The sequence below is a fragment of the Malurus melanocephalus genome, unplaced genomic scaffold, assembly GCF_030028575.1.
Source record: "Malurus melanocephalus ecotype Western Australia unplaced genomic scaffold, MMel_1.1 scaffold_113, whole genome shotgun sequence".
NCBI lineage: Eukaryota > Metazoa > Chordata > Aves > Passeriformes > Maluridae > Malurus > Malurus melanocephalus.
The window spans coordinates 929,067-956,428 of record NW_026623345.1 but is presented as its reverse complement, the minus strand read 5'-3'; the positions used below and the strand labels follow the sequence as shown (position 1 = coordinate 956,428).

The window sequence follows — 27,362 nt, the reverse complement described above, 5'->3', positions numbered from 1 at the left end:
CTCTTTGCTGCATGATTGGGAACTGCAATATATAAGTGCTTTGTGATATGTTAGGTTTTTTGTTTTTTTTTCATTTCTACAAACTATTAAAAATTAATGAACTCGTACCATGTTTATTCCATTTATTCCAGACTACTTACTAAAGCAGATCGATTCCTCGGTTCAGTTGAGGTAAATTTGGCTGTCTAGGCTGTCCCACAATTGTTTGAATYGAGGTAAGGGATTTTTGAAGGGCTGTTTCAAGTACTAAATCAGAAAAAATCTGTCCTTAGATGCAACCTTAGTTCTTTGGGTATTGTAGAAAATCTGCAGTATGTTCCTGCTGTCCACCAGTTACTGAGCAGAGCGGCATTTTGCAGTGGCTCTTCCTTGTGAGAGCAGAGCCGTTCTCTGATTCATCCAGCCCTCCTTTCACAGAATGTTATCCCCTGTGTACTGTGAATTCAGTCTCAGCTTTAGGACTGTTGGTCCATGAAGGTACCCACTGTGTTTCCATCATGTCATTCTCAAGGAGAATACACTGGGGCGTAAAGTACTCTCTTCCCTGCTTGAGTGGAACAAAGTTTATATGTAAACCAATGGTTTTGTTTTGCCTGGCAGAAAAACAAAGTATAAAGTAAAGAATGTGACTTAGGTCCTGTGCTTCTCAGTGGCCCCTGAGGCTGAAGGAGCCTTGTCTGCAGTAATCCCCCAAGTTCTGTAGGGCTCTGCTGGGAGAAGTTGGTGCCCAGAGAGACCCTGCTCTGGGCTCTGCAGTGACAGCAGACCTGTGGAGGTGCCGGTGGGTCCCTGGGGCCTTCTATGCGATTATCCTTCCCTATTTCAGGGAAATCTTTTCCTTCTGAACATAATTTAACTCTGAATGGAAATGCATCTTTTTACACCTATCTCAGACTGGAAATATCAAACTGTGTCAGATCGAATCTTTGTAACAGACGTGGACAACCATTAAGCTGCTCTTTTATCCAGATTTTCCTTTCTTAGGAATTATGAAGGGAAGAGTTTCATGGTGCAGTCAGTATTACTGTTCTACTATAGCAATTGCATTTAATTGCATAACTGATGCTGCTGGGCTTTAAKAGCAATTGTGAGAAACAAAACAATGACCAAGTTACAATCAGAGATGAGGTCACTTCATGGCCTCTGCTTCCTCCAGCCTGGAGCACCTTTTGGGTTTTAGGTAGTGGGAAAGGCAAGAGTTCCTTACCCTCAGGTGGAAGAGGAGGATGTGCAGAGTCTGTGTTCAGATTTCCAGGGGAGAGAAAGAAGTTGCGGAATCTCCCTCACTGGAGATATTCAAGAACCCTTTGGACACAATCCTATGCCATGTGCTCTGGGATTACCGTGCTTGAACAGGGAGTTTGGACCAGATGACCCCCTGTGGTCCCTTTCAACCTGACCCATTCTGTGATTCTGTGAAAGGTCCTTGTGTATCAGGGTGGGATCCCCAGGGACAGAGCAGTCCTTGTTAAACGTGCCAGTCTGGAGCGGCTTGCCTGCCTGTTGTGGATTTTATCAATAACTTCCAAGAAGTGAGTAGGAGATATTGAGATTCAGGCTCTGCGATGGGGTGCCTGTACTTATAGCTGTTGGTGCAGGGTTCAGGCGGCAAAATTGTTTCCAWAGATGCAGTTATAGAAAGTGTAGCACCTGTCAAGGGCTGGAGTGCTGCCTAGCCCAGAAGGGTTTCCATCCCTTCTCCGTGCCTGCTGGGGAGGGTGCACAGACTGTGAATTTGGTGTGTTTAGTCTTGGGTAGTATCAGCAGCTTGCTATGGTCTCTTATTTCTGTTGTTTAAGCAACCTTTGCACCTCATGCTGCGTGTGACTGTACACTGAAGCCTGAGCACCTGGAAAAGGTGAGAAAAGCAGAGTSAAATGGAAATATGTATTGATTCTGCTGTGGAGCTGGGGAAAGTTACTGTAGAAGTTAGAGTGGTCTCGAAAACACATTAACGCTCCATTTGTATTTCACAGGGAGGAGGAAGCTATTTATCAAATAGCTGATCAGGAAAATGCATTTTGAGCTCTCTGCTTTCAGTATTGCGTTTCTTTTTAAAAGTGACAATTAATACTGTGCCCTTCCATTCTTCTGTTTTCTCCCACAGCCCCTCCATGGCCCTTTATTGTCCCTGCAGACAACATTGTGAAGGGATGTAGGTTTTGTTCTAGTGTGGGGAGTGACCGGGTGGTAAGTCATGTGCTGGATTTAGTTAGAATGTAATCTTTTGGCCATCTGCTCAGGCACTCCCTGTGTTGCGTTCCTCTCACTTGCAAGCGTTAAAGGTGCTCTGGGATGTGCAGGTGYTCAGAACGTTCAGATTCCCTTTAACTGAATATGATTGTATGCCTGCCTAGGATATTTGAGCAGGGTGTTTTCTCAGCCTTGCAGTAATTTGGCATGCTCAATTTTAATTATCTCATTGGTGTATGTAGCATCTGCTCAGGAAAAAACAATATCATTCATACTGTTAAAAAAATGTGTGGATAATAAGACTTTTTTCCTTAGAACTGAATTTGAGAATACTCTGATGTATGCTCTGCTATTTTTTTTTTGTTCTGCCACAGTGATTCAGGACTGTTTTTTGCAATTCCTGGCTTGTATTTTCCTTTCCTTGTAAGTGACAGCTGTAGAGCATCTGGAATTTTGCTTCGGCTTTTTGTAAATTCTATTTTTTTAAGTTGCAGGCAGGACTACAACTTAATTTCTTTTTTGTCTCTTTATTAGAGTAATGCCAAAATRATGAGAGATGCTCAGAGGGTAAAAAAAATCTCTGGATGAATTTAATGTTTACATCAAGTTTTATGTGCTTTCTAATAACTCCTTTCAATAGCTGTATCTCTGAAATGTTCAAGTCTTTTTTGGAGATTAAATGAATCTTCATATGCAGGGAGAGCAGGTGTATCTCTGTGCATCTGTTTCATGAAGTGCTTGCACATGGCAGTGCAAAGCAGTAGGTCTTGCCTTCCTTTCTAATTTTCTGTAATTTTCATTCCCTCCGTGGTGTCCTACTTGTCCTGTGCAGAGGCATAGTCTGATGTTCATGTCTGAATGTATGGACTTTGTGTGCTGTCCAGTTTGTTGAGAGAAGCCAATTGAAACAACACAGTTTGACATCTCCAAGTGGTTTAAAAATGCTCCTTCCCCAGCAACCATGAGTAGTGTGAGATAAATGTGAGTGAGTCAGGAAATACTTGATCTAGACCATTAACTTACATTATGTTTAGGTTTTTGCATTGTGGCAATGCAGGACGACTGTTTTTGTAAAACCTGGTGTTGCTGGGTGCTCTAGGGAACAGTTGCATTTTGTGGTACAGGTTTTATATGATTAAAAAGATATTTGTTATTATAAAAACGAAATTTTATATTACAAAAATGAAATTTTATATTATAAAAATGTATTGTTACACATGGCTTGATTTCAAAGTATTGTCATTCGGCATCATGTAGCATGACTTCTCAGCCTTTACTGTGACGCTGAGTAATTAATGTATCATGCKTCTTTACAGCTTCATAACTCCTTTGAGTCCTTCCATGAGTGCTTGGCATAGAGGAGCTCCAACCAGACAGACATAAGGAGTGGGTGTGGGTACAGAAGTTTTCCTAGTAGTGTTCCTTTGGAAAACTSTGGTCCTTCGTGGCATGGTGCATTGGTGTTCAGTGCAATGCACCCTACCTGTGCGCCTTAGCAGTGCCTAGCAGACCATTCCAGCTCTTAACTCCCAGAAATTCAAATTCTTGTTTGGGGAATCCTGCAGTCTCTTATCCAGTCCTGGGGTATATTGTAGGAGCTGCACCTTTGCCATGCTTTCTGCACACCCCCAGGTGTGCGGAAACACCCCATAAATAAAATAAAAATGTGTCCGAGTCACTTTTCACGGGAACGTTTTGGACATGCTGTGCAGACTTGCAGATAGAGCAAAAAAATTACTGGTGAGGTGGGACTCCCAGATTTGTGATTCAGCTCTTAGTTATAAGCCCTATTTCTGCAGCTAAAGGTGTAATTTATTACATGCAGTTTGTCAGAAGGCATGGTGTTCATTTCTGGAAGTTACTAAAGATTCCATTTATGCCATGTGGGTCTGTAGCAGGCTTATGATCTTTGTTTACTCCCTACTTCCCCGGGATATTCCCGTTGCTTCAATCCCTGGGATAGCTCTTGCTGAGGCCCCACACAGGCACCTTTTTCAACTGCTGAGACAGTGCCCGGTTTGATACCTTTCATCAAAGGAACCTCTGAATGTTTGGAGGCTGAGACTGCAATGTACAAACAGCATGTGTCAATTAGTTTGCATATTGCTCTCTGCAGAGGCTAAGTCTGTCTCCGTGTTTGGTAGCCAGTGGCTCACTCTAGCTGCCTTTTTTAGCAAATAGTACAGAATCTCTACCATGGGGTTGTCTCTGATTTCCTGCTAACAGTAGTGGAGGTTATTACGATTAAAACAGGGAGAGGCCAGCTGAAGCTTGCTGCCATGTCCCCTGCCCTTCACCTTTTTTCCCCAAGCACTTGTTTCTTTGTCTCTTGTCTCCTGCCTATTGCAGAGGCGGGAATAGGGGAGGTTCAGAGATAAGCTGGTGCCTGCCCACTCCAGGGCAGTATTTTATGGAATGTCTGCTTTTGTGTGGCATGCAAAGGTGCCTAGAAAAAGGTTAAACAGACTGATTTGGAGACTAAAAGGCATCTGTATCTTCAGTCAGTGAGAGCACTGGCCCCCACTACTGTATGTTTTGCTTGCACCATTAGATTTAGCATGAGAAGTGCTTCAGGCCCTGAATCTGGGAGAAAATGAATCGGTTTATTTTGGACCTAAAGGTTATTGAGTCATGTCAGTCTAGGTGAACGCTGCAGCCCTTTTAACAGTAACTGTTCATACTGTAACCTGTACAGCYTTTTCCTTCATGCAGCATCTACCTGGACTGTAAATGCTGGCAAAGGAGAATTTCTCAAGTAGCAAGACTGTTTCCAGCATCACACTCCCATGCAGATCTGGGTAACTGTGTCAGGGAATTTTATTTTAGTTTAGTTTTTTAGTGGTTTTTTTTTTCTGGAACTTTTATCTTGTAGGTTGGGTACTGTGAGCCTCTAATAAGAATTGGCATGGTTGTTTTTTGGAGGAAACTTTACTGCACCAGCTTTTTAGTGGTGTTCACTCTTTTCTGTTCACTTTCATTGTCTTTTATATCTTGCTTCCTAATTTGTTAAATATGTTTTCTTCTTAAYGTTAGTTTTCCACTGGGAAAACTAGCTGGAGCCTAGAGATGTCTTCTCTTAGTGCTTATATTTAGCAATTCTAGTGAGGATATGAGCTTGCAAAAGGGAAATGTAAACAAAATCTCCCCTAGGTAGACATGGACCTTCTCCATCTGGTGAGATAAGAGCCAATACTGTTTTATGTTTTAACAATTCTTTTTTTATATATAAATACTCTCCTGGAATTAAATTAACAGAGTAGAGCTTGTAAAAATGACATTTGAGTTTACACTGCTGTTTGTTTGGCTTATTTAATTTAATTGACAGTGTCATAGTATAGAGCTACTTACGGAGCTGCTATTCAGGCTTGATTGTTTTCAATTTCTGGTTGAAAGTCTGCTATACATTTTTAGGAAAATTTCTTTGTTTGTAAAGAAATACTTATTTCTTCTAGAGTGTAAGTAACTTTGTAAGTGAGGTGATAYGAAATGACATCTTGCTAAGCAGCAGTAACTTGTGGTTGCAAAGCACTGATTTTGAGATTGCTTTGTCTTAGCCATATCACATTGCTTTCCAAATATTAATCTTTGATTGTTTTTTAAATACATCACTTTAGAGAGGTGCCATGGGGTACAAAGGAGTTTCTGTCTCCAGATCTGTGTAAATGAGTGTGGCTTTCAAGCTACTAGGACTGCAGGGGATGGTGTCCGGTTAATATGATGCATTGTGATGCTTGAACTCAAAGRAAATTGTAACAGTATGAAATCACTAACAGCATCTTATTTTTTTCTTTTCTTATTTTCTCTTTAACAGTGAAAAAAGCTAAACTCCATGGACCACCAGGTAAGTCACGCTCTACTATTTGTTTGCAGCAATGTGGACCCCTGCTCTGATGTTCTTGCTGCTCCCTCCAGTTTTCCTCTACCTCTCAACTCCTTCATAATCTACCTTTAAAATCCAGGAAGCTTGAGTTAATAGAAGACTTGAGGCTGTGACCTGGTGTCACAGTGGTAAGAAACCTCTGTCTTTTCAACCTGACCTCAACAGGTGATGAATGGGGAAATGTGTTCCTTTACTGTCGCACTTCCCCACCCACACAGGCCSTTTCATCTGATCCTGTCTCTGCCCCTGTTCAAAACAGCGACTGAAAATGTCCGCTAAGCAGAGCTGGTGTGTGCCTCTGTGGATTTAGTGCCTTCTCAATCCTGACTGGGATTGCTGGATGGAACTGCAGAAGTGAATCATTGTCTTATGTGGCAGTCCATAATGGTTGTGCTTGGAATTAAAATCCAATCCACTAGGTTTTGTGTCTGCATAATAAACCAAAAACARACCACTGGTTGACACCCAGAATTTACAGTCTGGGCAACTTCTTTTCATTGTGGTTCAAAAGTTAGCAAGGAATCTCTTAGCAAGGAAATAGGTTTATCAGTTGAAATGTGATGTACAGCTTACAAAAGAATAAGCACTTCCAAGTGCTTATAAATAGAAGTGCTTATAAATAAAGACTYTTGGAATAACAGCTATTTGGTGTTTTGATCTGAAACAGTAGCACCACTATGTTCATAACTTACTTGTTCAGCTTTATTTTTTGGATATAGCTGTCCTCAAGTCATGGCAGAAAACTTTCCAGGGCTCRTTCATATTCCTTGGCAGGTCAAGATCTGTCTGTGCATCAGCCTTGAATTTYCCAGGGAAGGAAAACTGCGTGCCCAGACTGGAAGGGAGACAGTGTGTACTTTGTCCTTTCTCTAATCAGAAAACCTGCTCACAGATGCAAAAGATTTGTCTTCTCATCTAGGTTTAACTTTGCCAGGGTTTCAGTGACAAACCCCGTGTCCCAGGAGGTGCAAGAGTAATGTAGAAAGAYAGGAATGAGTAGTAATGAGTAATTGGATATGAAGGAATCTGACTTCCGGTGATTATTACTACTTCCTGTGCTTCTGGATCATGTGATTTTTGTTTACTCGCTTTATGTTAGGATATTGGAAGTTAGATGCTGAGATGTGTTGTAGTAACCCACAACAATGGTGAATGACAATCACAGATTCATAGAATGTTAAGGGGTTGGAAAGAATGTGAAAGATCATTTAGTCCCACYCCATACTGCGGGGCGGGGACAGCTCCCACTAGACCAGGTTGTCCAATGCCTTATCCAACCTGGCCTTGAACASTGCTGGGGTTGGGCATRTAAARCTTCCTTGGGCAGCCTGTTCCAGTGTCTCATTAYCCTGACAGTAAAGAATTTCTCCTAATATCCAGCCTAAATTTCCCCTCTTTCAATTTCCACCTTGACCTATTACTACAGTTCCTGCCAAAGAGTCCCTCTCCAGTTTCTGTGTYTCCTGCAGATACTGGGAAGTTGCTGTGAGGTCTCCACACAACCTTCTCTTCTCCAGGTTGAACAGCCCCAACTTTCTCAGCCCATCTTYGTAGGCGAAGTGCTCCAGTCCTCCTATCAACTTTGTGTCCTTTTCCCGACTTGCTCCAACAGTTCCCTGTCCTACTTGTGCTGGGGACACTAGAACTGTACACAGTACACCAGGAGGGGTCTCTGAAGAGTAGAGGGGAAGGATCACCTCCCTCGACCTACTGCTTGGTCATGCTTGTTTGAATGCAGCCCATGATACATTTGGCTTTCTGTGCTGCAGGCGCTTAATGATGAGTTACTCATCAACCAGCTTCATGGGCCTTGCACAGTCCCACCTCTCCAGCCTGTCCAAGTCACTCTGGATGGCATCCTTTCCCTCCAGAGTGTGGCTGTACCACATAGCTYGGTGTCATCAGTGAACTTACTGAGGGTGCTCKTGATCCCAACAGTCCCTATCACTGACAAAGATACAGAACAGTATCCACCCCAGTTCTGACTCCTGAGGGATACCACTCGTTACTGGTCTYCATGTGGAAAATTGCTTACCACAGCTCTTTGGGTGAGGCCAGCCAGCCGGTTCTTTATTCATAGAGTGCTCCATCCATCAGATCCATGGCTCTCTGATTTAGAGACAAKGATGTTGTGTAGGACAGTGTCAAATGCTTTGCTTTGTCAGTCCAGGCAGGCAATGTCAGGTACTCTGCCCCCTATCCACCAGTGCTGTAGCCTGGCCATAGAAAGTCATCAAATTTGCCAGCCATGATTTTCTCTATGTACAGCTGTGTTGGCTGTTTTATCTTTGTTTTCCATGTGAAAATTTGACAGTATTAAAATTGACTGAGATCAAACTTACACAGCGAGCAGATAGCAGAACATCATAGTATTATAATATGTRTGTGCTTTCTGGCTACTTAGTATGTCTTGTTCCTGGCTGTTTGAAACAGATAGATTGGGCTGAGGTGATAACTCCTCTTAAAAGGGAGTGCATTCTTGGATGCTGATATTCCGACTTTGAATGTGTCTGTGCTTGGCTGATTTTGGTTTTAATAGCAAAGGGATAGCAAGTACGAGGATAAAAGTTTTTCCAGGATTTTTCTTCAGATTGAAGATAAAATGCAAACCATCTAAACAGAACCATCAAGATGTGAGCGTAATGTTTTAGGTCAGGTCAGTTTCAGTACACTTACCAATAAATCTGTATTTTCCATGTGCCCCTTAGTGGCCTTTAGAGTTCTTTACAGACTCACAGGTGGAAAACCAGGTTGGAACTAGGAGAGCAGTTGGGTCGGAAAGAAAGAAATGATGAATACATCTGCTTGCAAGTTTTGCAAGTCTGTTGTTCACTCTGCTTGCTATTCATGATGGGTCCTGTGCTTTCAGACTGTCTCTTCTTGTCTGCATTTCAGGAGCAGTATCTTACTAAGTCTTTGTGTTCTTTAGGATTTTACACTCTTTGTCCCTGTCTTACTGCAAAAACTTGCCTGTCTTTGTTCATTTATGCTTTGATTTCTAAAAAAGCTGTGATTGAATATTTGATGGCAGGTGAAAAACATCTTGACCATTTGGATTTTTAAACTCAGTGATGTCTTTCCATGTGGGCTTTTCATTTATGGTCTCTCTGGATGCACAGTACAAACTGAAAATCTTCAAGTGTTGCACATGATGTGATGAAAGATTATGACGATGGGAATAACCTTTTGTGTCTCGCTCCCCAGATAAATTCAATACGTATGTGACCCTGAAAGTGCAAAATGTGAAGAGCACGACAGTGGCTGTRCGAGGTGACCAGCCCTGCTGGGAACAGGACTTTATGTTGTAAGTATGGTGATGCACAGCATGARGTGCTTTTGGTTGAGTCCTTCCACAGCCYTGGCGTTTGTACAGAACTGCTGGTRTRTGTATGAATCAGAATGTTTGAGTAGGTAAAATGCACACGCCTGGTGACAACCAAAATTATTTTCTTTCCCCTGTACACATTGTCTTATGGTAGGGGATGTGTGTCGGGAGGTTGTCCCTGCCCAGTGCCACAGACTGGCAGTTGCCCGTCAGGCCTCTAGTGAGGAGCCAAGTCTGAGGCTGAGCTGGGAARTTGCTCTGGAGGCTGGGTCCGGAATGATGTTGTCCTTGGCCAGCATGTGCACAGTTGTGGCTATAAGCTCCAGACACACATACATTCCTACAACATAGCTTAGCCTAGGATTAAARGCCCATAGCTGCGCTTAAATGAAGCTCCTGGGCATAAGATGAGGGTGGGGGTATTGGCTGCTGGAGAGGATGGTCAGGGCAGTTAAAGTCTGTTGCTAGTTGTCTCGGTTTGAAAGACAGGTGTTCGCCAATGAAGGCAGGTTCCTCCCTTGGAGTGGTGGATATGATCCCCTCCTTCCCTCCRAATTCTTATATTTTTGAAAATGGYTTTCAGGCAAGGATATGGGTAAAAGGGAATAACAGTTTTTACTAATATGTATGACAAGGTGAAACAAGTAACAACAGTGACAGCAACAGCCAACCCAGTCCCAAACCCAATGACAGCCTCACACACAGACACACCCTCCCCTTTGTTGCAGTTACAGTCCCAGYCGGCAGGGGCGCTGTTGGTTCCCAGCCGGGCAGGGCGGGTGCAGTGAATCCCCGGTGGCTGCAGGGGGCGCTGTGGCGCGGGTCCCGGCTGGTTCAGATCTCCCACATGGCCAATGGTGGGGGACAAGCAGGCAGAGATGGACGGAGAAAAAGTTCCTTTGCAGACTCAGAGGGGAAAACACTGATCTCGGTGCTCCTCTGGACAGCAAGAAACCCCAGAACAGCCAGATGGGCAAAGAGAGGAGCAGAATCCCGTGGCTGCAGATGAGATGWATCAGAAYTYGACTACTGTAGCTGGAATCAGGGGCCCTGGCAAGGCACCAGGGCAGAAGATCACAGTGCAGCAAACAGGAACCAGCGATAGCGCTGGGTTCTGTAGCGGCAGCAGGCGAGCTCTCCCCCAAAGGCAGCAAGTCCACTGTCCTTCCCCAAGCCAAGCAGGGCAAGAAGTGAAGCTAGCCCAGGAACAGTGTCCAGAGCGACCCTTCTACCCCACTCAGGGCCTAGCACCTTCTTTTGYCTTCCCCAGTTTTCCAGCCATCAAAAGAATGACTTGGCAATCAGTGTATCCCATCAACAAAATGGGAAAGAAAATTCTCCAAGRAGGRAARCTAAAGGAGAAACATTAACCCSCAGYACTAGTGCACTCAGGGCCTCTACAGGGTAATCCCAATTGCCTYAGTGGGGAGCTGCTCCATGATCAGCAGCAGCAGTTTGTTTCAGATTTTCCAGACCTTCTGGTGCAGTTGGCACTTGTGATTTGCCTTGGTCCTCATAGACCTCACATGTAGCCAAGGATTTTGCAGTATCTTTTAGAATAGTGGAGTGTTTTTTTTTCTGGTGCATGAATGACTTACTGATTGTGCTGCATCTGTTGCTGTTTCTACAGCTTTGTAAGGMAAATTGAACTAAATTTACTAAATTGGGGGGAATGATGTTGTATTCGTCTTGTGGGGTCAAAACTAATGCTGCTGTTTCTGAGTGAGWCTGAGGTGTAGTATCTGTAATAAATAGTATCTGTAGTAAGAGATCCCCGTGCAATTTTGTGAGTGTGATTCCCAGTCTAGCAGCAGTTGTTTCTTCTCCGCTGAAAGTGGGAGGTTGTTGCCTCAGGTTGAGAAGGTCGCTGGGTCAGTGCAGTATTTCCATCATAGCTGTGCTCCTACCTCTGTTGTTTAGTGGCACTCTGCTTTTGGAGCATCACGAGAGGAATGTGCTCCTACAGGGAGAGTCTGGAGCCTGTCCTTTGGGCTCTGGTGAACTACACAAGCTCCTGAGTGCTCAGCTCTGCAGCTCCTGGTCAGACATAGGGCATGGCTGTCACTGATGTAAAATATTCAGGATTGGGTAAGGCTGGGACAAGGAATTGTATCTGTCCTCCAAATCACATGCCCATGCCCRAACTACTAGCTCTTTCTGCCTGTGATTTGTGCTCATTCTGTGGGCAGGAGATAGTTTTAAACATGGCCAGCTACAGAAGAGACTTCTCAGCAGTGATTTAAGAAAGGCACTTGAATGTGCTGGATGAAGGCTCCTGTGTTGCTCCTCCTCACTTCCCTCAAGCAGCTCCTGGAGCTGCCCTCTGGTATCAGCTAGGAGCTTAGCTAGCATGCTGTAAGGTCACTGAGATGCTCCATAATTAGTTGCTAGGGAATATGGAAGCAGAATATTAGCTGAACTACCTGGCCATTAGTGTCCCTGTTTTAGCCAGGCAACTGCACAKTTGTTCTGGTGTCTCTTCAAAACAGAAATGTTACATGTGGGAACGAATGTGTTTTGCATGATCTGTGTACATTAAGTTGTCCCAGGGGAAGTAGTGCTGGTATTCCAATATTTCTGGTTTCTTTTTTCCTGGAGTTGGAAAAGGATTTTGAGCACAGCAGTTTTTCCCCAAGGGAAGGATGCTTTTTCTGTCTGTGCTCTGTTTACCTTTTTCATGAGGCATGGTAGAAGAGTAGACTGTTGGTTTTGCTGCCAAGCTCCTTGTTTGACATACGACTTCAGAATTTGGGGCTCTGGGGTTGTTTGAGATTTTGTTATTTGTCAGACCAGTGAAGCACTTCAGTGTATTCCTTGGGGACATCTAATTTTAAAGCAGCTTTAAAAGAACTGCATTTTTGCTGCATATTTGCTACATATATGCAACAGATCTGCTGCATATTTGCTGCATGTTTGCAGGAAACACCTCCTGAGTGAAAATGCAACTCATGTTTATAACACAGTGATTAAATTGATGTCAAAGTTACTAGGAATACCTTTATTTAAATGCTGTGCATATACGGTAAGGGAGGGACACGAAATTTCAATCTCAGCTCTTTTGTTCTTAGAAGCTGTTTCTGCTTCTAACCAGAAGGTGGAGAAAGGGAGACACAAAGGCAATCAAAGCCACTGTACAGAATTTTTTTTAATTATTACTCTTACTTGGTGACCTGTCTTTTCAAGTTCTCTACAGGAGCCCTTTGGGTGTATTCTGATCAATGTCTTGCTCTGTCAATGTGTGGTGAAGCAAAGTGTATGTGGCTTCACACTGTGGCTGAAAATAGAGTTATTTCTTCCTTCCCTTTCCTTTGTGGCCTCACACTGTTCCAGCCAGCAGACAGCCAGTCATCATTAGCCTGCAATCAGATGAATGTCAAGCAGGGTGAGGGCAGAGCAGTGCCGGTACAGCTGTTGGCTATACTGAGTAACYCTATTAGAACAGAGGATCTTGGCGGATTGAATATACGATGTTAGCAGTAAACTCATGAAACACTGTGTAATGGCTTGTTTTTGAACTGTTGTAGACTGAGCCACCCAAGTACTGGACACTCCTGACCTCAATTCCTGTGTCTCAAACAAGAACAGAAGTACTTGGATTTAAAATAGACATTAATATGCTTTGCTGTAGCTGTAGGGTTTGTCTTGAATCTTGTAGATATGATGTTCTCTTTTAGTTGCAAGAAGGAGGCAAAGTTTTAGTGGGTGCTTGGATTTGGAGCAGTTCTTTCCTATTTTGGCTATGATGGCAGTCTACAGAAATAGGGGACTAACATGCTTCAAAATTTCTGTAAAAAAAATTATCCTAGATGTGACATGGATATATTTGGGCAGAGGGTAGCAGCACTGACTGTCCAAGATACCTATTTTTGGGGATTTATAATTGCAATAAAAGGAAGCCCTGAATTCCAAAAATTACAAATGATAGCCTTTCTTCATTTGAAGTGTGAGATAGCTGTGGTATCAACAGACAGCTCAGGATTCTTCTCTGCTTTGTTGTTTTTATCAGTGTCTGCTGTGTATGTGTCAGGCTGTTCTGAAGTAGGCATATTATAAACCAGTATGCAAAAGCGAGGCAAAAATGCTGTGAAACATTCAGAAGAAGCAAATTTGAGATGCATCCTTTTGTTAATGAGAGGAAAGATGTTTGTGAAAACCTTCAGATCAGTATTTCCAAGAACCTGTCACTCAGTGGCCATGTGGAAGTAGCTAGTGCTGGAGCAAAAGTGGCGCAACACAGCCCTGAGCCATAGATAGTGCTGCTGATGCAGCTGTGCTGGATTTGGGACTGTTACTTTTGGATGGAGCAGCTCCACTCTGAGGTAAGAATTGGCATATTTACACCTGCCAGAGTACATTTGTGTTGCTGTGCTGCTAAGGGAGACACCCACTTTGTTAGGAATGGGGTGCCTGATGACAAAGAACCCAGAGCTCACCTCCAGGTTTTGGTCCAAGGTACACTTACTCCTCCTGTGTGCATAGCTGCAGAGATGAGCTCCCAAGTGGCCGTTCATTCATGATGTAGTTCAGGGTTTTATTTTGCACTCTTCATGTAATTAGTATTAAACTGTGAGTTACTGGAAACTGGCTTTCCCCGTTAGTATGAACTGCCTCAGCTGCACGCTTCCAGGAGCTCTCTGTAGCTTGACACAACTCCGTGGAAATAGTTTACTGGTATAATCATGGTGGTAATGCAGAACATGAGACAAAATTAGGTTGTAGTCTGTTTTTTTTCTCATCTGTGCTGTCTTTACTTTTCTTGCAGTGAGATCAGTCGGCTGGACCTGGGCCTAGTTGTGGAAGTATGGAACAAAGGACTGATATGGGACACCCTTGTTGGGACCGTGTGGATTGCTCTGAAGGCCATTCRCCAATCCGATGAGGTTAAGCTGACAGAGAACATTTATTTGCTCCAATATTGATAATTAATGCTTTACAAATCTGGCCTGATGCAGCCTAGACTGAACTCCTCAGCAAAACTTCCACTTGCAGAGTCAGGAAGGCTGAGTGAGCAAAGAGGGCTGTCTCTTCACATTGGTTTTGATTTTGAAGTGAGATCACAGTTGAGCTTACGTGGGGTTCTTTGGTCTCAGTTCATTTGTTTATATTCAATAACTAGGGCCTAATCTGTTAAGGAACACATAATAGATGAGTGTCTGAAGTCTTAAGGACTAACTGCTTAATCTGATAGTCAGATCTATATGACATAACATGCAGCTGACAGGTAGGCCCAGAGCACATCTGTAGTATATTCTTAGGGTTTCTGATTGCAGTGTAAGAGGTGTCTACTTGTGCTGATATATGTGGACAGAAGTAAAAAGTGGGATGTGCCAATGTCTGTAACTGCCCTAACTTACTGAGTTTGGCAGTTGTTGCAGCTACACATTTTTAATTCAAATTTCAGGGTAATTACTTAGAAGATTATTGGATTTGAGCAGGGAGAAGTAGTTTTTATTTTTCATAAAATGAAAAGAGTGGGGATGCGCAGGAAAAGAGTGGAAATGTGCAGCAGTGTGGCTGTGAAGTCTGGATAGTGCTCAGTTCTTCTCGATGTGCAGCCACTCCTCTGTCTTGCCTTTGAGAGTTTACCTTTGTGGTTCTACTTCTTTTTGCTGCTTGCACTGGTAGATGCCTCTGAGATTTGGAAGAAATCCAGTTTGGAAGAAAAAGCCAGCATGTGCTGAATGGATGTAATTTGATCTTAAAATATGGTTGATAGAGCTGTAAAGCTCTTTTTGGACTCCTAGCAAATGTGAAGTTGCTGCATGAARTTCTTTGGACTTGAATGTTCATTCACTTAAGGCTTGTGATTCACAGGAAGGTCCCGGGGAGTGGTCTACACTGGAGGCAGAGGTTGTAATGAAACATGATGAAATCTGTGGAACGAAAAACCCGACTCCTCATAAAATTTTGCTGGACACAAGATTTGAATTACCTTTTGGTGAGTGCATTTCCATATCTTACCCAGGATGCTGAGAGTGGAGTGAAAGTGAGAGCACCTTGAGTTTTATGACTGTGTTCATTCTCAGTTCAGTCATTGTAGTTCAGTGGAGGTTAAGTGGCTGATATTTTTTTTGTCTTCCAAAGAAGTATGAAATATTTGAAAGTCCCTGGGTGGTGGAATATTTAGACTAGTGGCAGTTTTTTCTTCTAATAAACAGTGTTTCAGAATTGTTTCAAATTGTTTCAAAATTTCAGCATTTTTTTCCAGAGCAGGGAGCATTTGCTTCTTTGAATCTAGACAGAATTGGCTTTAGAAGGTCAGGTGTGTTGTTAGAGCTGTTCTGTGGTGGATGCACATAGCCCTCTTAGATGTGTGCAGTTCAGTTAGTGAAACATTAATGCTTAGTGCTCCTGAACATTATCATTAGCAGAGTATATAAATAACTTGATGTTGTAAGAACTGCTTTTCTGGCAATTACTCATGGTTGAAAAATACAGAATATGGATAAGCAGCTAATTGGAACAAACTGATCTCAAGTAAAGTTGTATGTAATTTTAAAATTTTATTTTACTAAGCAAACAAAAATAAACCCTAAACCAAACAGACCCCGAAATTAAGGCCTGGCATCCCAGGCTTATRTAACTTCTCTTTCCAGCTCTTACCTGATCGTGATCAGGATGAGAGATGATGTTTTTGGGGTTCATGCTGKTTTTTTTTCATGCACTGAGCAGTGAACTGCTTCAAAGTTGCCTGCCATTGCAAGGCTTATCCATCCCCTGTGTGTTGCATCCTTTTTGCTGCAGAGCCCCAGTCAGTGTGAGCAATTTGTATTGTGCTCTAAGCAGGGGTACTGCATTTGTGCAGGCACTGGCATTTGGTCAGCACCTGCCAGGATTGTCCATCTGTTATAGGAAGAAGTCAGGACTTACTAGTGCAGGGGAGCATGCAGGCCTTGGCCCTGCAGCTGGACAGTCRATGCAGATTGTGTTTAGTGCTGTGAGGGCACTGTTGTGAGTGCACAGTCCCCTGAAGGAGGATATCATCAATGTGAGCACRGTGCTCTATAGATGTAGTGGCACTGCTCTTTAACTACAGTCCAGTGTGCTAAGGGGAAGAGATACCCCTTAGCACAACTCRGCTGTCCTGACAGCTGTCGGATGTTGGTCAGGAGCCATCTTTCTTCCCCATGGAAATATCCTGGTAATACACTGCTGCTATCAGCCTGTCAGTGGGAATTTTATTACTGAAATTGCTAGTTACGCAACAGGAGGAGCAAGCCTGTTTCACCTCACAAGGAAATCTTGGTTCTTTGGGACAAGTGTTGAGGCTTCTGGGAGGGGCAGAATGAGCACACAGAGCTGGAGGCAAGGCTTGTAGCCATTACGTTCTAGGTTCATTCTGACACTCTTGTAAACTGTCACTGCTTTATAAGAAAAGGAAGTTCTGATGTCTCCCTTTGTATTCAGTGTCTGAAAGAGAATTAACTTTTTCCTGCAATTCATGTTATGGACTGTATTGTATTTTTTTTCAAGTAAAAGAAAACAGACTCCCTGTAAATGTGTTGGAATATCTTAATTTAAAAAAAAAATCATAATAAATCAGGTAACAGTGTCTTTTCTCCCTACTGCTATACTCAGAGGAGTTTTTCTTTGTTTCTTTCAGGGTCATTTATACTGCTCTTTTAAATTTTTACATTTGGAGAAATAAAGTTTCATGGAGAGCAGTAAATAAGTAAAAAGATTTTTGTGATTCTTCTGGTTTTGACACAGCTTATAATTTGAAGCACACCTCTTACTTACTTCTTTGCTTACCATGCCAAATACTGAAATAACAGGGATTCCACACTGCTGTGTTGAAAGGTGTTTGTTTTAGGGTATGAAAAGTTGTCTGCCTGTYCAGGGTTTCATAGCATCCAGGAAAAAAGGGTATATAAGTTAGCTCTTTCAAGGATGTTCTTCCCCTGAAGAGTGCTGCAGGTTTTGCTTCAATCTCCATTTTCAGTCTGAGGTGCCATGGCAAGGTCAGAAGTAGGGTGGAAAGCAGTAGATACCAAAGGTGTGTGATATTCCAGTAGAAAGTGGTCTCTGCCCATGTCACCTCCTCCAGTGGTGCTTCCCCTCACACCCTGACTGTTTCTTGCCATCCCCTTTGGGACAGGGAAGAACTCTGCCCTATGGATTAGTCTCTGTCTTCKTGCGCAGGTACTGAGAGACCTAGAGGCATGCATGGAGCTCACAGCACTGCCTCTGCATCTCTCCTGATGGGTTTGCAGATCASTTTCCCTTCAGCTGGATAGCAGCAATATGGATTCTTAGTGCCCCACATGTTAAGATTCTTTGTCATATGAGTTGGGAACTGCTGCTTTAAACCTGCACAGGGAACTAAATGGATCACTTATGGGCTGTGGAAGGTCTTAAGTCAGCAGTTGTACTGTAGAGGCAAGATTTTAATAACAGCAAGTTTGGAATGACACTTTGGAACATTGTGTATCATGTTTTGTTTCCCAGGTGAAGATCTCCTGGCTATTGTAGATACATGAGATCCAGAGTGATATGTGGGCTCTTGTATAGCTTGTGCTGCTTTTCAAGTTGGGTAAAACACTGCTGCCTCAGATAGCAAYTTTGAAAAAACCTGTACAATCTCCGGTTGGCTGTGCTTCTGTGCTCTTTCTATCACTTCTGGCTCCTGTCTCATTTAGATGCACAAGGATGTAGTACCCCAGGTTATTCTGTGTATTTAAAATATTTCATTGTATTTAGGTGGAGCTTGAGAGGTATTTAAGGGTTTGTAAAAGAGAATAAATAAATTTGAAAACCAGAAAAGCTGAAGTCCTTAATGTAAAACATGATTATGTACGCAAAGAGGTTTAGAAACTGGTTTGTTGCTTGCACTATATTTATCCCGGATTAGTTTGCCGCTTCTGCTTCCACCTGATATATTCAAGATTCTTCCTTCCTGGTATCTCTCCTCCGGGTGCTGTGGAGACTGGCAACGGCTAAAGCTGAAATAAATKCAAAACATGCTGATGCTGATAGTGCTAGTATGTGATGAAAGCAACTCAGAGGTTTTTTKGGGKTTTTTTTTCATATAAAGCTGTTTTCAAGTATTTACCAGGAGTGGAGTTGGGAAGCAGTCATCTCCTAACAAAGGCTGGTGGGAGTTTAGTGTCTGCTTCAGGTGATAGAGGATAAGCTTTCCTGAGGTCATGCAGAGTTAAACCTTGTCAATGGCCGTATTTCTAATGGGACAAAGTAGTGGCCTTTGTATGTCCCCTGTGTGTCCCATTGCAGATTCCAGATGCAGCTCTTGCCTTGTGATCAGTTGCTGTGACATCAGTACATGCTGTACTGGGGTGGGCAGATCTGTGGGCCCTTCAGTGCTGCACATCCCTGTGTGATGGACTGTAGTGATGAGGACCAGACCGTCACCTGATGCTCTCTGCTGGCCCCATGTTCCTGAATGTTGCAGAAACAGAATTAATGAAAATCCTCTGCTATAAAAGTGCAGCAAAGAGTGTGGATGGGAAATGTGTTAGTGAGAGTTGATATTAACCTGTAGGATGAGAAGCATTTTTGTGCTTGGCGATCTATTAAAAATGGCAATAAACTGCCTTCTTCATGGCAAGAAGTGGTTGTTAGCCAAGACAGGCTGGAGCCACTTCCTTCTCTAATCATCTGTTTCCTTTTTGGAACAAGACTCACAARGAAGGGATACAGCTTTCCTTGGCTGGTTTAGAGAATTTTCTGGTATGGGGAAGACAATCTTCTACTATTGTTTTGATGCAGTGAGTGTGTGTTGGCACAGACTTTTCAGGATGCTGCTTTTCAAGTATAAAATTGTTCTGTTTGATAGCAGTTTTACTCTGTCCCCATTTTTTAGAAGTGCAGTGACTGTGTGCAAATTCTTCACTGGATGCAGTACTCAAAAAGGCTTTTGGCTCCCAAAGTGTAGCAGTTTGGTTCTGTGCCAAGCAGTTTCTAGTTCATAATTGCAGTAAAGATGCTTTTAGTGTTCTCACCACTCCCATGCTGGGAGCATGCTGATCTGCATCTAACCATCAGGTGGGGTAAATGTGCTTTATTGTCTTGGGAACCGAACAGAAAATAAAACTCAGCTTGGCAAAGTCAGCTCAGTGAGAACTTKTGAAGATTCCCATATATTGGAAAAGGAAAGAAGTTTGAACTGGGAAGAGGGGAAGCTAGGTGAAAGGTTTTTGGAAAGTGGGGAGAGAGAGGGTATCACTTCTACTTTCAACACTTGTTCTCCCTYCTGCCAAGCTGGGTTATGGCACAGCCCAGGACTTGCTGCATTGGAAAAACCCAGGAGGCTCAAGGTGATGTGCAAGGATCAGAGCAAAGACCACAAAATCTGAGGAGAAGAAAAGCTTTAGAACTGAAATGCCTGGTCACTGCCAAGCTAGAGACTTTGAGGCAGGAATGCTGTTGTATTTGGCTGCCTGAGAGGGTCTAACTGAGTGAAGCAGTCTGTATGCTTGCACCAAATTCTCATCTGATTCCTTCCTCAGTCTGATAAGTCACTCCATTGCTGTGTGCCCATTCCAGGTGGCAGGGCAGCTATCAGCCGCTTCTCCTGGGACCTRCACCCACACCCCTGCTCCTGTGCCCAGTAATCCCGTATCAGCTCAGCTTGGAGCCTTCAGTTCTGAGTGATGCTGCAGGACTTACTGATCCCTCACCCCAGCCATTGCCTTTTCTGTCCCTGCTTAAGACCCCACAGATTCAGACCCAGAGAGCCAGGAACTCAGAGAGAATGGGGTTCAGATTCCAGCTGAAGATGGCAGCAAGAGCAAGGGCAGTAAAGCTTGCAGTGTTTCTGYGTTGGTTTCAAATTAATAAGCACCAAAAGCTATTGGATGTACCTCCCCATCTCCTTTCCGCTGTTTTTTTAGCAGTTTKGTTTTGGTGACWTGTGGCCTTGCTCCTTTTGTTCACCAAAGCATGATGTCAGTGGAGTCCTTAGATGGTATCAGGTGGCCCCTCTCTGGACCAGTTAGTCTTTTTATGTTGAAGGCAAAAGTTAATGTCGTGGAGTAATTTCTGYTGTAGTCGAAAGCTGAGCAGTAATGTAGGAGCTGGCCGCTGTGACTGTGCAAGACAGTGGCCTTGCAAGCAGTCTGTGATCTCTGCACTAGGGATTTCCACTCTTTGCATTCCAAAGAAGCTGATTCAACAACACTGCTGACAGAGGAGAAACAGGAGAAACAGAGTGGAAGCTTCCTCAAAAAAAACAAAAATTCTATCTCATTGGCATTTCTTTTGAGCGGGTAACTTGACTCAAGATCATAGGCCAGTTGCTTCAGGTTTAAAGTTTGCTGTACAGTAATTTTACTGATATAGTATTGATGACAAGAGTTCTTCTAAGATCAAGAAGATGTCCTTAAAGAAGCCTTTGTCTGGACAGTAGCTGATTTTTATCTCTGACTTGCGTAAGAAACTGTTTCAATAGAAGCAGCAATCTGCAGTAAAAATCTGATAGCTCTGTTTACTAAATGGCCATCTGGGATACAAGACAAAATAGTAAATCCCAGAGACAAATGTTGTTCCTTGATGCCTGGGCATTCCACTACACTGTGGACTGTGGAAAAGCATTGAARCCTACCCTGAGACATCTACACTTTCTGTGATGCTGATGGTAATCATTGCTATAACCCTCCTCAATCTTTTCAGTCTTGATTTCAGTCTCCACATTGAATTGTTTGGGCTCTGACCTTTACTCCTCAGTTCGTAAGTTTTTCTTCACCTTGTAGGAAAGTGRTGTCTTTGCAAGAAAATTCCATGGGCTTGATGTCTTTCCAAGAAAATTCCATGGGGTTTTCTGTAATTTTGGATTATTTCAGGTCATTGTTGTAGTTCATCCTCCTAAACCTCATCAGATTGTATGCTGATAGCATTCAGTTCACTGATTCCTTTCTTCTAGATCAGTTCCGTCCAGATTTGAGTGCTTTGAGTTCCGTGTTTTGAGTGCCAACCTTAATTCGTGCAGAGACTATCTAATAAATCTGTGCAGCTATAATCCACAGCCCTGGTGATCAAAAATGTATGTTTTTCTACAGCTCTAGTAGTTATGGAAGTCTCATGTTTTTCTCACCTTGTTTTCTAGTAGACTTTAACAACAAAGTGATCTACTATACATCAGAAAGAGTAGCTRGCTTTGTTTATTTTGTTTAAAATAAATTACTTTATTTTCCCTCCAAGCAAGGAGAAATGAGTTGTCTTTTTTTCCACTTAGTGCAGGTACTTTGGAGCCAGGTACTTAGCTTCCATAAAACTTCCTCAAGTGGGGAGTATTTTAACTGCCAGTATGGATGTGGCTAGTTGCATAAAAATTCAGTGGTGTTTCTGTTACGAAGATGAAGAGGAGTGAGAGTGGATGTAACTCTAGAATCACCTTTTCATCAGGAGGCCATCCTGCTTCTACCATTCTTGCCAAAGTGTAACTTAGCATATCACTGTGGTGGTGTCCACGGGGTGCAGTTCATTGCAGGGAAACAAACTTCTTGGATGTAAACTTCCTGGCTCCTTTTGAGGCACCTGAGAGTGTAGAGTTGCAGGAGATGGGAAAACAAGCTGAACTGGTATAGCATTATTGTCCTGTCAGCTTGCAGAGCTGGTGGTGTTTAGCTGGAACACTCCCTCCACTTCCTTCCTCTGTAAGTTTCTGCATTGGCCATAAATAGCCAGGCGTCAGAAGTTGCTGCAGTCAGGGATGTTAAGTGGCTAAAAAAAAGCCCAAATGAACAAACCCAAATCCTTCTTTTTCCTTTTCCAATGTTTTCACATCACCCCATCCCTAAATAACTTCGTGTTAAGCTTTTCACAGCAGGTTATCTGCATCTCCAGGCGTGTGCTTTGAAAGGTGAAATTCTGAGTGACAGAAATCAGTGTTCCATTGGGACACTGTATTACTTCAAAGTGTGAAATAGAAAATAGTTACCAAAATAAAGGTGATAATGCTTGCTACTTGTCGTCAGTTTGGTAACTCTTCTAGACAGTAAAAGTGTTGTGATTCATTTCACAATGAAGCTGCAGTGTGATGTAGAAGTAAGAATGTATTTTCATGTGAATATGACTGCCTTAACACTRTTTATTCCCTCAAATGATTTGGCTTATTGCTGGCAAAGAAGTAAGAGGCTATTTATTTTTTGGTACCTAATTTGTGTAACACCAGGAAGTGTGCTGTTGGTGCGTATAAGGTGTGCTGTACAAAGGCAGCCCTTGTTCTGCTGAGGTTATAAAAAGCCTCCACAAGAGGCTCTTGTTACGTGTTATCAAGCAAAAGCAAGTGTATTAAAATGGTGTTGTGAAATGGCTCTCCATCAAACTAATACTTGAATTAAATGTGAACTAGTCTGTCTTTTTCTTTCCTACAATTGTGTAGTGTGCATTTGCTTAATGAGCTTTAAACAAGAAAGCAGTGCAAACCCTTGAACTGTGCTACTATTTACAATGTTTATTTTCTGTCTTAGTGCTAACATAAGGCAGTCCTGTTTTTTCATAATCACATATGGGGTTTTTGTGTGTGATCTTTAATGCTAATGGTGATGAATGCAAATTTGCCTCGTTAATAAGGTGGTGTGACTTGCTCTTTTGACGTAGATATCCCTGAAGAAGAGGCCAGATATTGGACCAGAAAATTGGAACAAATAAATTCATTGGGAGATGATGAGGTAAATATCTAAATTGAAAGAATAATGTAGCCCTAGTTGTCTTAATTCTTTTATTCTTTGTATTAGATTCCTGTGATTAGGGTGGCTACTAAGTGTGGATCATTTATGAGTCTTCCATGAACTGTTTATAGAACTCTTTCCTCAAATGTACTGTTTAGTGTTAAGGAGAGGAATATTTTTCTGCATCCTGGAAGTGCTTAAAAAATGTTTTGTTTATGTGAAAATGTTCAAAGGAAAGGCAATACCATGCTTTGCCTCAGGAGAGAGTGAAACCATTTTTGATAGGCTGTGGTAGGTTTTTTGTGAAATCAAGTCAAAAAGGACTTTTTCGCAGTTGACTTTTTCCTTGAAGAATACAAAGCGAGATAYTGCATTTTTATTTGACTGAGGACTGTTGGAGCTTTTCTCTTTTCTCCTAATCCAGTAGTTAATGGCTCCATTTATATGAATCTTATATTAGACTACATGGTAGCTATGGCTTTGGTTTYCTGGCTCTAGTGTATTCTTGGCTAATGAGCTATAAAATAAAGGTTTCTTTTTTATTTTTAAGAGAGAATGTTGTATGACTAAAATTTAGTTTACAGTTCATAATGTTTGCAAAATAAGATTTAACGTGTTAATGCCTGTACTCAGGTGTCAATGGGAACATCATTGAATAAGAACATCATGCTACTTGTGAAAACTCTGTTTGACAGGTCTCTTTCCATAGTAGTTTCCATAGCCAGCTAACTTAAAAATATTCTGCCAATGCAGTGACTTTAGGAGGTTTTTGTTCTGGGATGCTTCTTCTCTTCTTTCCTGTTCATTATATGAGTCACTTAGTTTACTGTGCAGATGAAGGAAAATAAGGTGGATTTTCTTTTTGACTGAGGACARACCAATGTTCGCGTGGATAAAAACTGAAGGACTTTAGGGCAGCCTCTCCTGTCTTCCTAGAATTTTGAGAGCCTTTAAAAGTTGATGAAAAACTCAGTCTGTGTTGTTCTGTCAGTGATGCTGCTGTGGTGCCTCCCCGCGGCCTGGAGCAGCTGGTGCTTCAGCGAGRCGCAGGTGCCCTCTAGTGCCTCACTGAGCTGGTATTTGCTGAAAAATATCCTGAGCTTTCCCCTTTCCCTGCATTGGCATTCATCTGCTGGCTAACTGCATGCTTTTATCAAATACCAAAAMCAAAATAATATTTCTGTATTTGTGACTTAATGATCTCAGATTTATTGTGGGTGTTCTTTGGAACCAGTGAGAAGAAATCTGTGCAGGGCCTGACCTAAGGCTCTTCTCAAATTCTCCACATTTGCCAGACACCCAGAACAGGGATGAAATCTTCTTTGCATATTCCCCTAATTGGCAGTGACTTGTAGGTCAGGAACTTCCAGAGCCAGAGGCAGTACCCTTCTGTTGAACCGCACTCTGTGGATTTTTCTGTTGTGGATGCTGGTTGCCTTTAAATGCTCCCAGGTCAGTTATGTTTTCGCAAAGGAATTCAGCACCTTAATTGTGCATTGCCTGAAGAAATATCTTAATTGCTCTGAGCAAACAAACCCAGTGTTTGAGAAACCAGCTGGAGGCAGGTTTGTTTGGAGAAATTAAATGACTGATCCTCATGCGTCCCGTCTGTGCCATTCAGCTTTACCACCTCACCTTTTGAGCTGCAGAATCTTTGTCTGCATAGTGTCTTGTAGCACAGGACAACTTTGTGCCTTTATCTTCTTAAAGCTTAGCTATCTCTGTTTGAGATGATGAAGGAAAAGACTAAAGCTGCACAAGAATATTGAAGAAGCAGGTTCATTTGGAGTTCATATGGTGTCATAAAAATGCTTTCCAGCCTTTTTTCCTACAAATGCTTAATATTCCAATTTCATTTTGGGACTCCTGATAGCCATTGGGGTGATGCCTTAAAAAGAACAAACTGCTGCCATTCTGGGATCTCTGAGGATAATCAGAACCCACTGCTGTCCTGTGCTACTGAAATTGCTCATCAACAGACTTCCTTTCACCACTTTGTCAACCAGTCAGTGCTGTGAGATCCGGCAGTTCTTGTTTTCACAGTCCTGATTAACTCAGTGGGTTGGCAGTTTGCTGATGATAAGACTAACCACCCTTCAGGATCCCTTGTGCATTTTAAATAGCACAGAGTGGAAGATAACAGCAGCGGAAGTCTGCGGGTTGTCACCTTCCATGCAAAGAGCTGGTCATTAATCCCTACCAAATCCAAGGAGAGACTGTCTGGTAGCTGTATTTTCCACAAGTTGCAGCACCAGCTTGCTAAGTTTGTCTCTTCCTTTGTTGTCAGATCTTTTTTTCCTAGCAAAGACAGTTCTCATTGTTTTGGTCAATTGTCCTAATTTTCTCATATCTCTATGTAATACAAGAAGGAAGAGAATAAAAAAAAACAAAAAAAAAACCAAAACGCTGGCATTCCCCTAGGGAATGCTTTGATGCTGTAACAAACAGCTTTGTAAAACGTCAAAGCTAGCTAATTGAAATACCTCTGTTGTTCTCAAATTTAGTATTAAATGAGATGAAAAATTCTTCGCTTTGGATGTAAAATGGATCACAGGAGAGTCKGCAAGTGTTGGCTGGATAAACACTGTGTTCTTGCCCTGCCAGACACACTGATTACCTTACTGCATACATCTCCTGCTGCAGAGTTGCTGTGAGCCCATATGAGTTTATAGTTGAAGCTGTGCTGGAGTGTCTAAATGGAAATAGGCTTACTCCCAGTTTGGAGCTCCCTATTTACACTGACATTGTGGTGTGGAGAATCATGGTTTTTAGATGCCTAATYGGAGGTCTCAGAATTGGTAATAGGGCATGTGCTTGTTCCAAAGCAGGTTTCACCTTCAACTGAAGTGTATTTTGTAATGTGATTTTGGCATGAAAAAAGAGGACACTTCTGGGAGCATGTTTAAATACAGATATAATGGAGAATATATTGCAGATACTATACTTATAGATATTATACTTTGATATTATCAGGGATATTTTCTCTTATGTATGGCATGCTGTCGTAAAGTTACCATTTGCTTTCTTATCTGTCTATGTTCCTTCCTATTTTTTTTTCCCTCTTTTAGTATGCCTTTCAGGAGGAAGTCCAGAAGAAACCGYTGCCCAGTGCTGCCTCCCAGTGTTGTAAGTTAGACTTACTTCTCAATATTTTTTCCTCTTTCAATGTATTTGATTTCCTTCTGTGGTTAGTTATCAAGTAATGGTACATCTGAACAATATTTTCTCACTAGAAGTACTTAAATCTCTCTGCAGTTATAAAAAGCTGTGCACCTGAGAATGTTGTGCAGAAGCTTCTGATGCCAGGAAGTGAAATCAGGCATTGAGTCTTTAACCTGCTGTTGTCTTTGTGTGCAATAGGAACAGAAAATGTATCAAAGTCTCCAAGATTGTCAGGCCCTTGTAATATTTATGCCAGTAAGAAAATGCTCAGGTTTTTTTCATATGACTACATTAGGCTATGTTCTCTTAAAACTTCCTCTATTAAATATAATTTATGTTACTGTTTAATGAAATTTTAAGAGACAGAAAATAGATGGAGACGAATACTACTGGTAGCCTTTTAAAATGCACCAGAGGTTTGTGTACTTGATGTCTAATTTCTTCAATATTACTTTTCAATGCTGCGTTGATGGATGGAAAAAATATTTTTACTAATTTCTGCTTATGTTGTCTTGCATTTTTTATGCTTCTGAAAACATGGATGGAAAAATAACRTAGCACTTACTGTATCTGATGATCTGCAAAATTAGATTTCTGAAACACTGCTTTTAACGTACAATAGATGAAAGCTCAGTGATGTCTCTTGTGAATGTCTTATCTACTTTTGGCAAGAACATTAATAAAATTCAAGTCTCATAATTTAAACAAATCTTTTATTCTCTACTTCAAATCCTGTAAGACGTGCATATTATACATTGCAGGCTGTGTATCCATTAGGCTGATTATAGGATCTYCTCAAAACTGATAACATTAGGAAATGCTAATTATTGTTTAATTTCTCTGTGTACTATTGTTATGTTATCCTTAAAGTATCTTCAACCTGCTATAGACATTGACCAATTGCCTAGGAAATCTAATTGTGCTGTGTAGCTGGAACGTGTATAATTCTATGTCAAAGYATTCCAGTAATACTTTCATTGTAGGTAACTCTGAGTATGTTCTCCCTTTGTGAAAAAAAAGGTGTATGTAAAGAATAAAGCAGGAGTGTTTTTTGTTTTGTTTTGTTCAGGGTTTTTTTTTTTTTTTTTTTTTTTTTTTTTTTTTTTTTTTTTTTTTTTTTTTTTTTTTTTTTTTTTTTTTTTTTATTAAGCCTACAAATAAGAAACTTTTTGGA

At 41.9% G+C, this 27,362-nt stretch overlaps 1 protein-coding gene across 2 annotated transcripts in view; it reads left to right on the top strand.

Annotated features, from left to right (window-relative positions):
- The window catches only part of UNC13B (unc-13 homolog B), a 207,211-nt gene that overhangs the window by 20,212 nt on the left and 159,637 nt on the right, over window positions 1-27,362 (top strand). For both annotated transcript variants that reach the window (XM_057369600.1, XM_057369599.1), the window contains exons 2-7: window positions 6,005-6,034; window positions 9,278-9,377; window positions 14,161-14,278; window positions 15,213-15,336; window positions 22,956-23,026; window positions 26,095-26,152. In XM_057369600.1, the coding sequence (XP_057225583.1) occupies window positions 6,005-6,034; window positions 9,278-9,377; window positions 14,161-14,278; window positions 15,213-15,336; window positions 22,956-23,026; window positions 26,095-26,152 (501 nt within the window). The remainder of the gene's footprint in view (window positions 1-6,004; window positions 6,035-9,277; window positions 9,378-14,160; window positions 14,279-15,212; window positions 15,337-22,955; window positions 23,027-26,094; window positions 26,153-27,362) is intronic.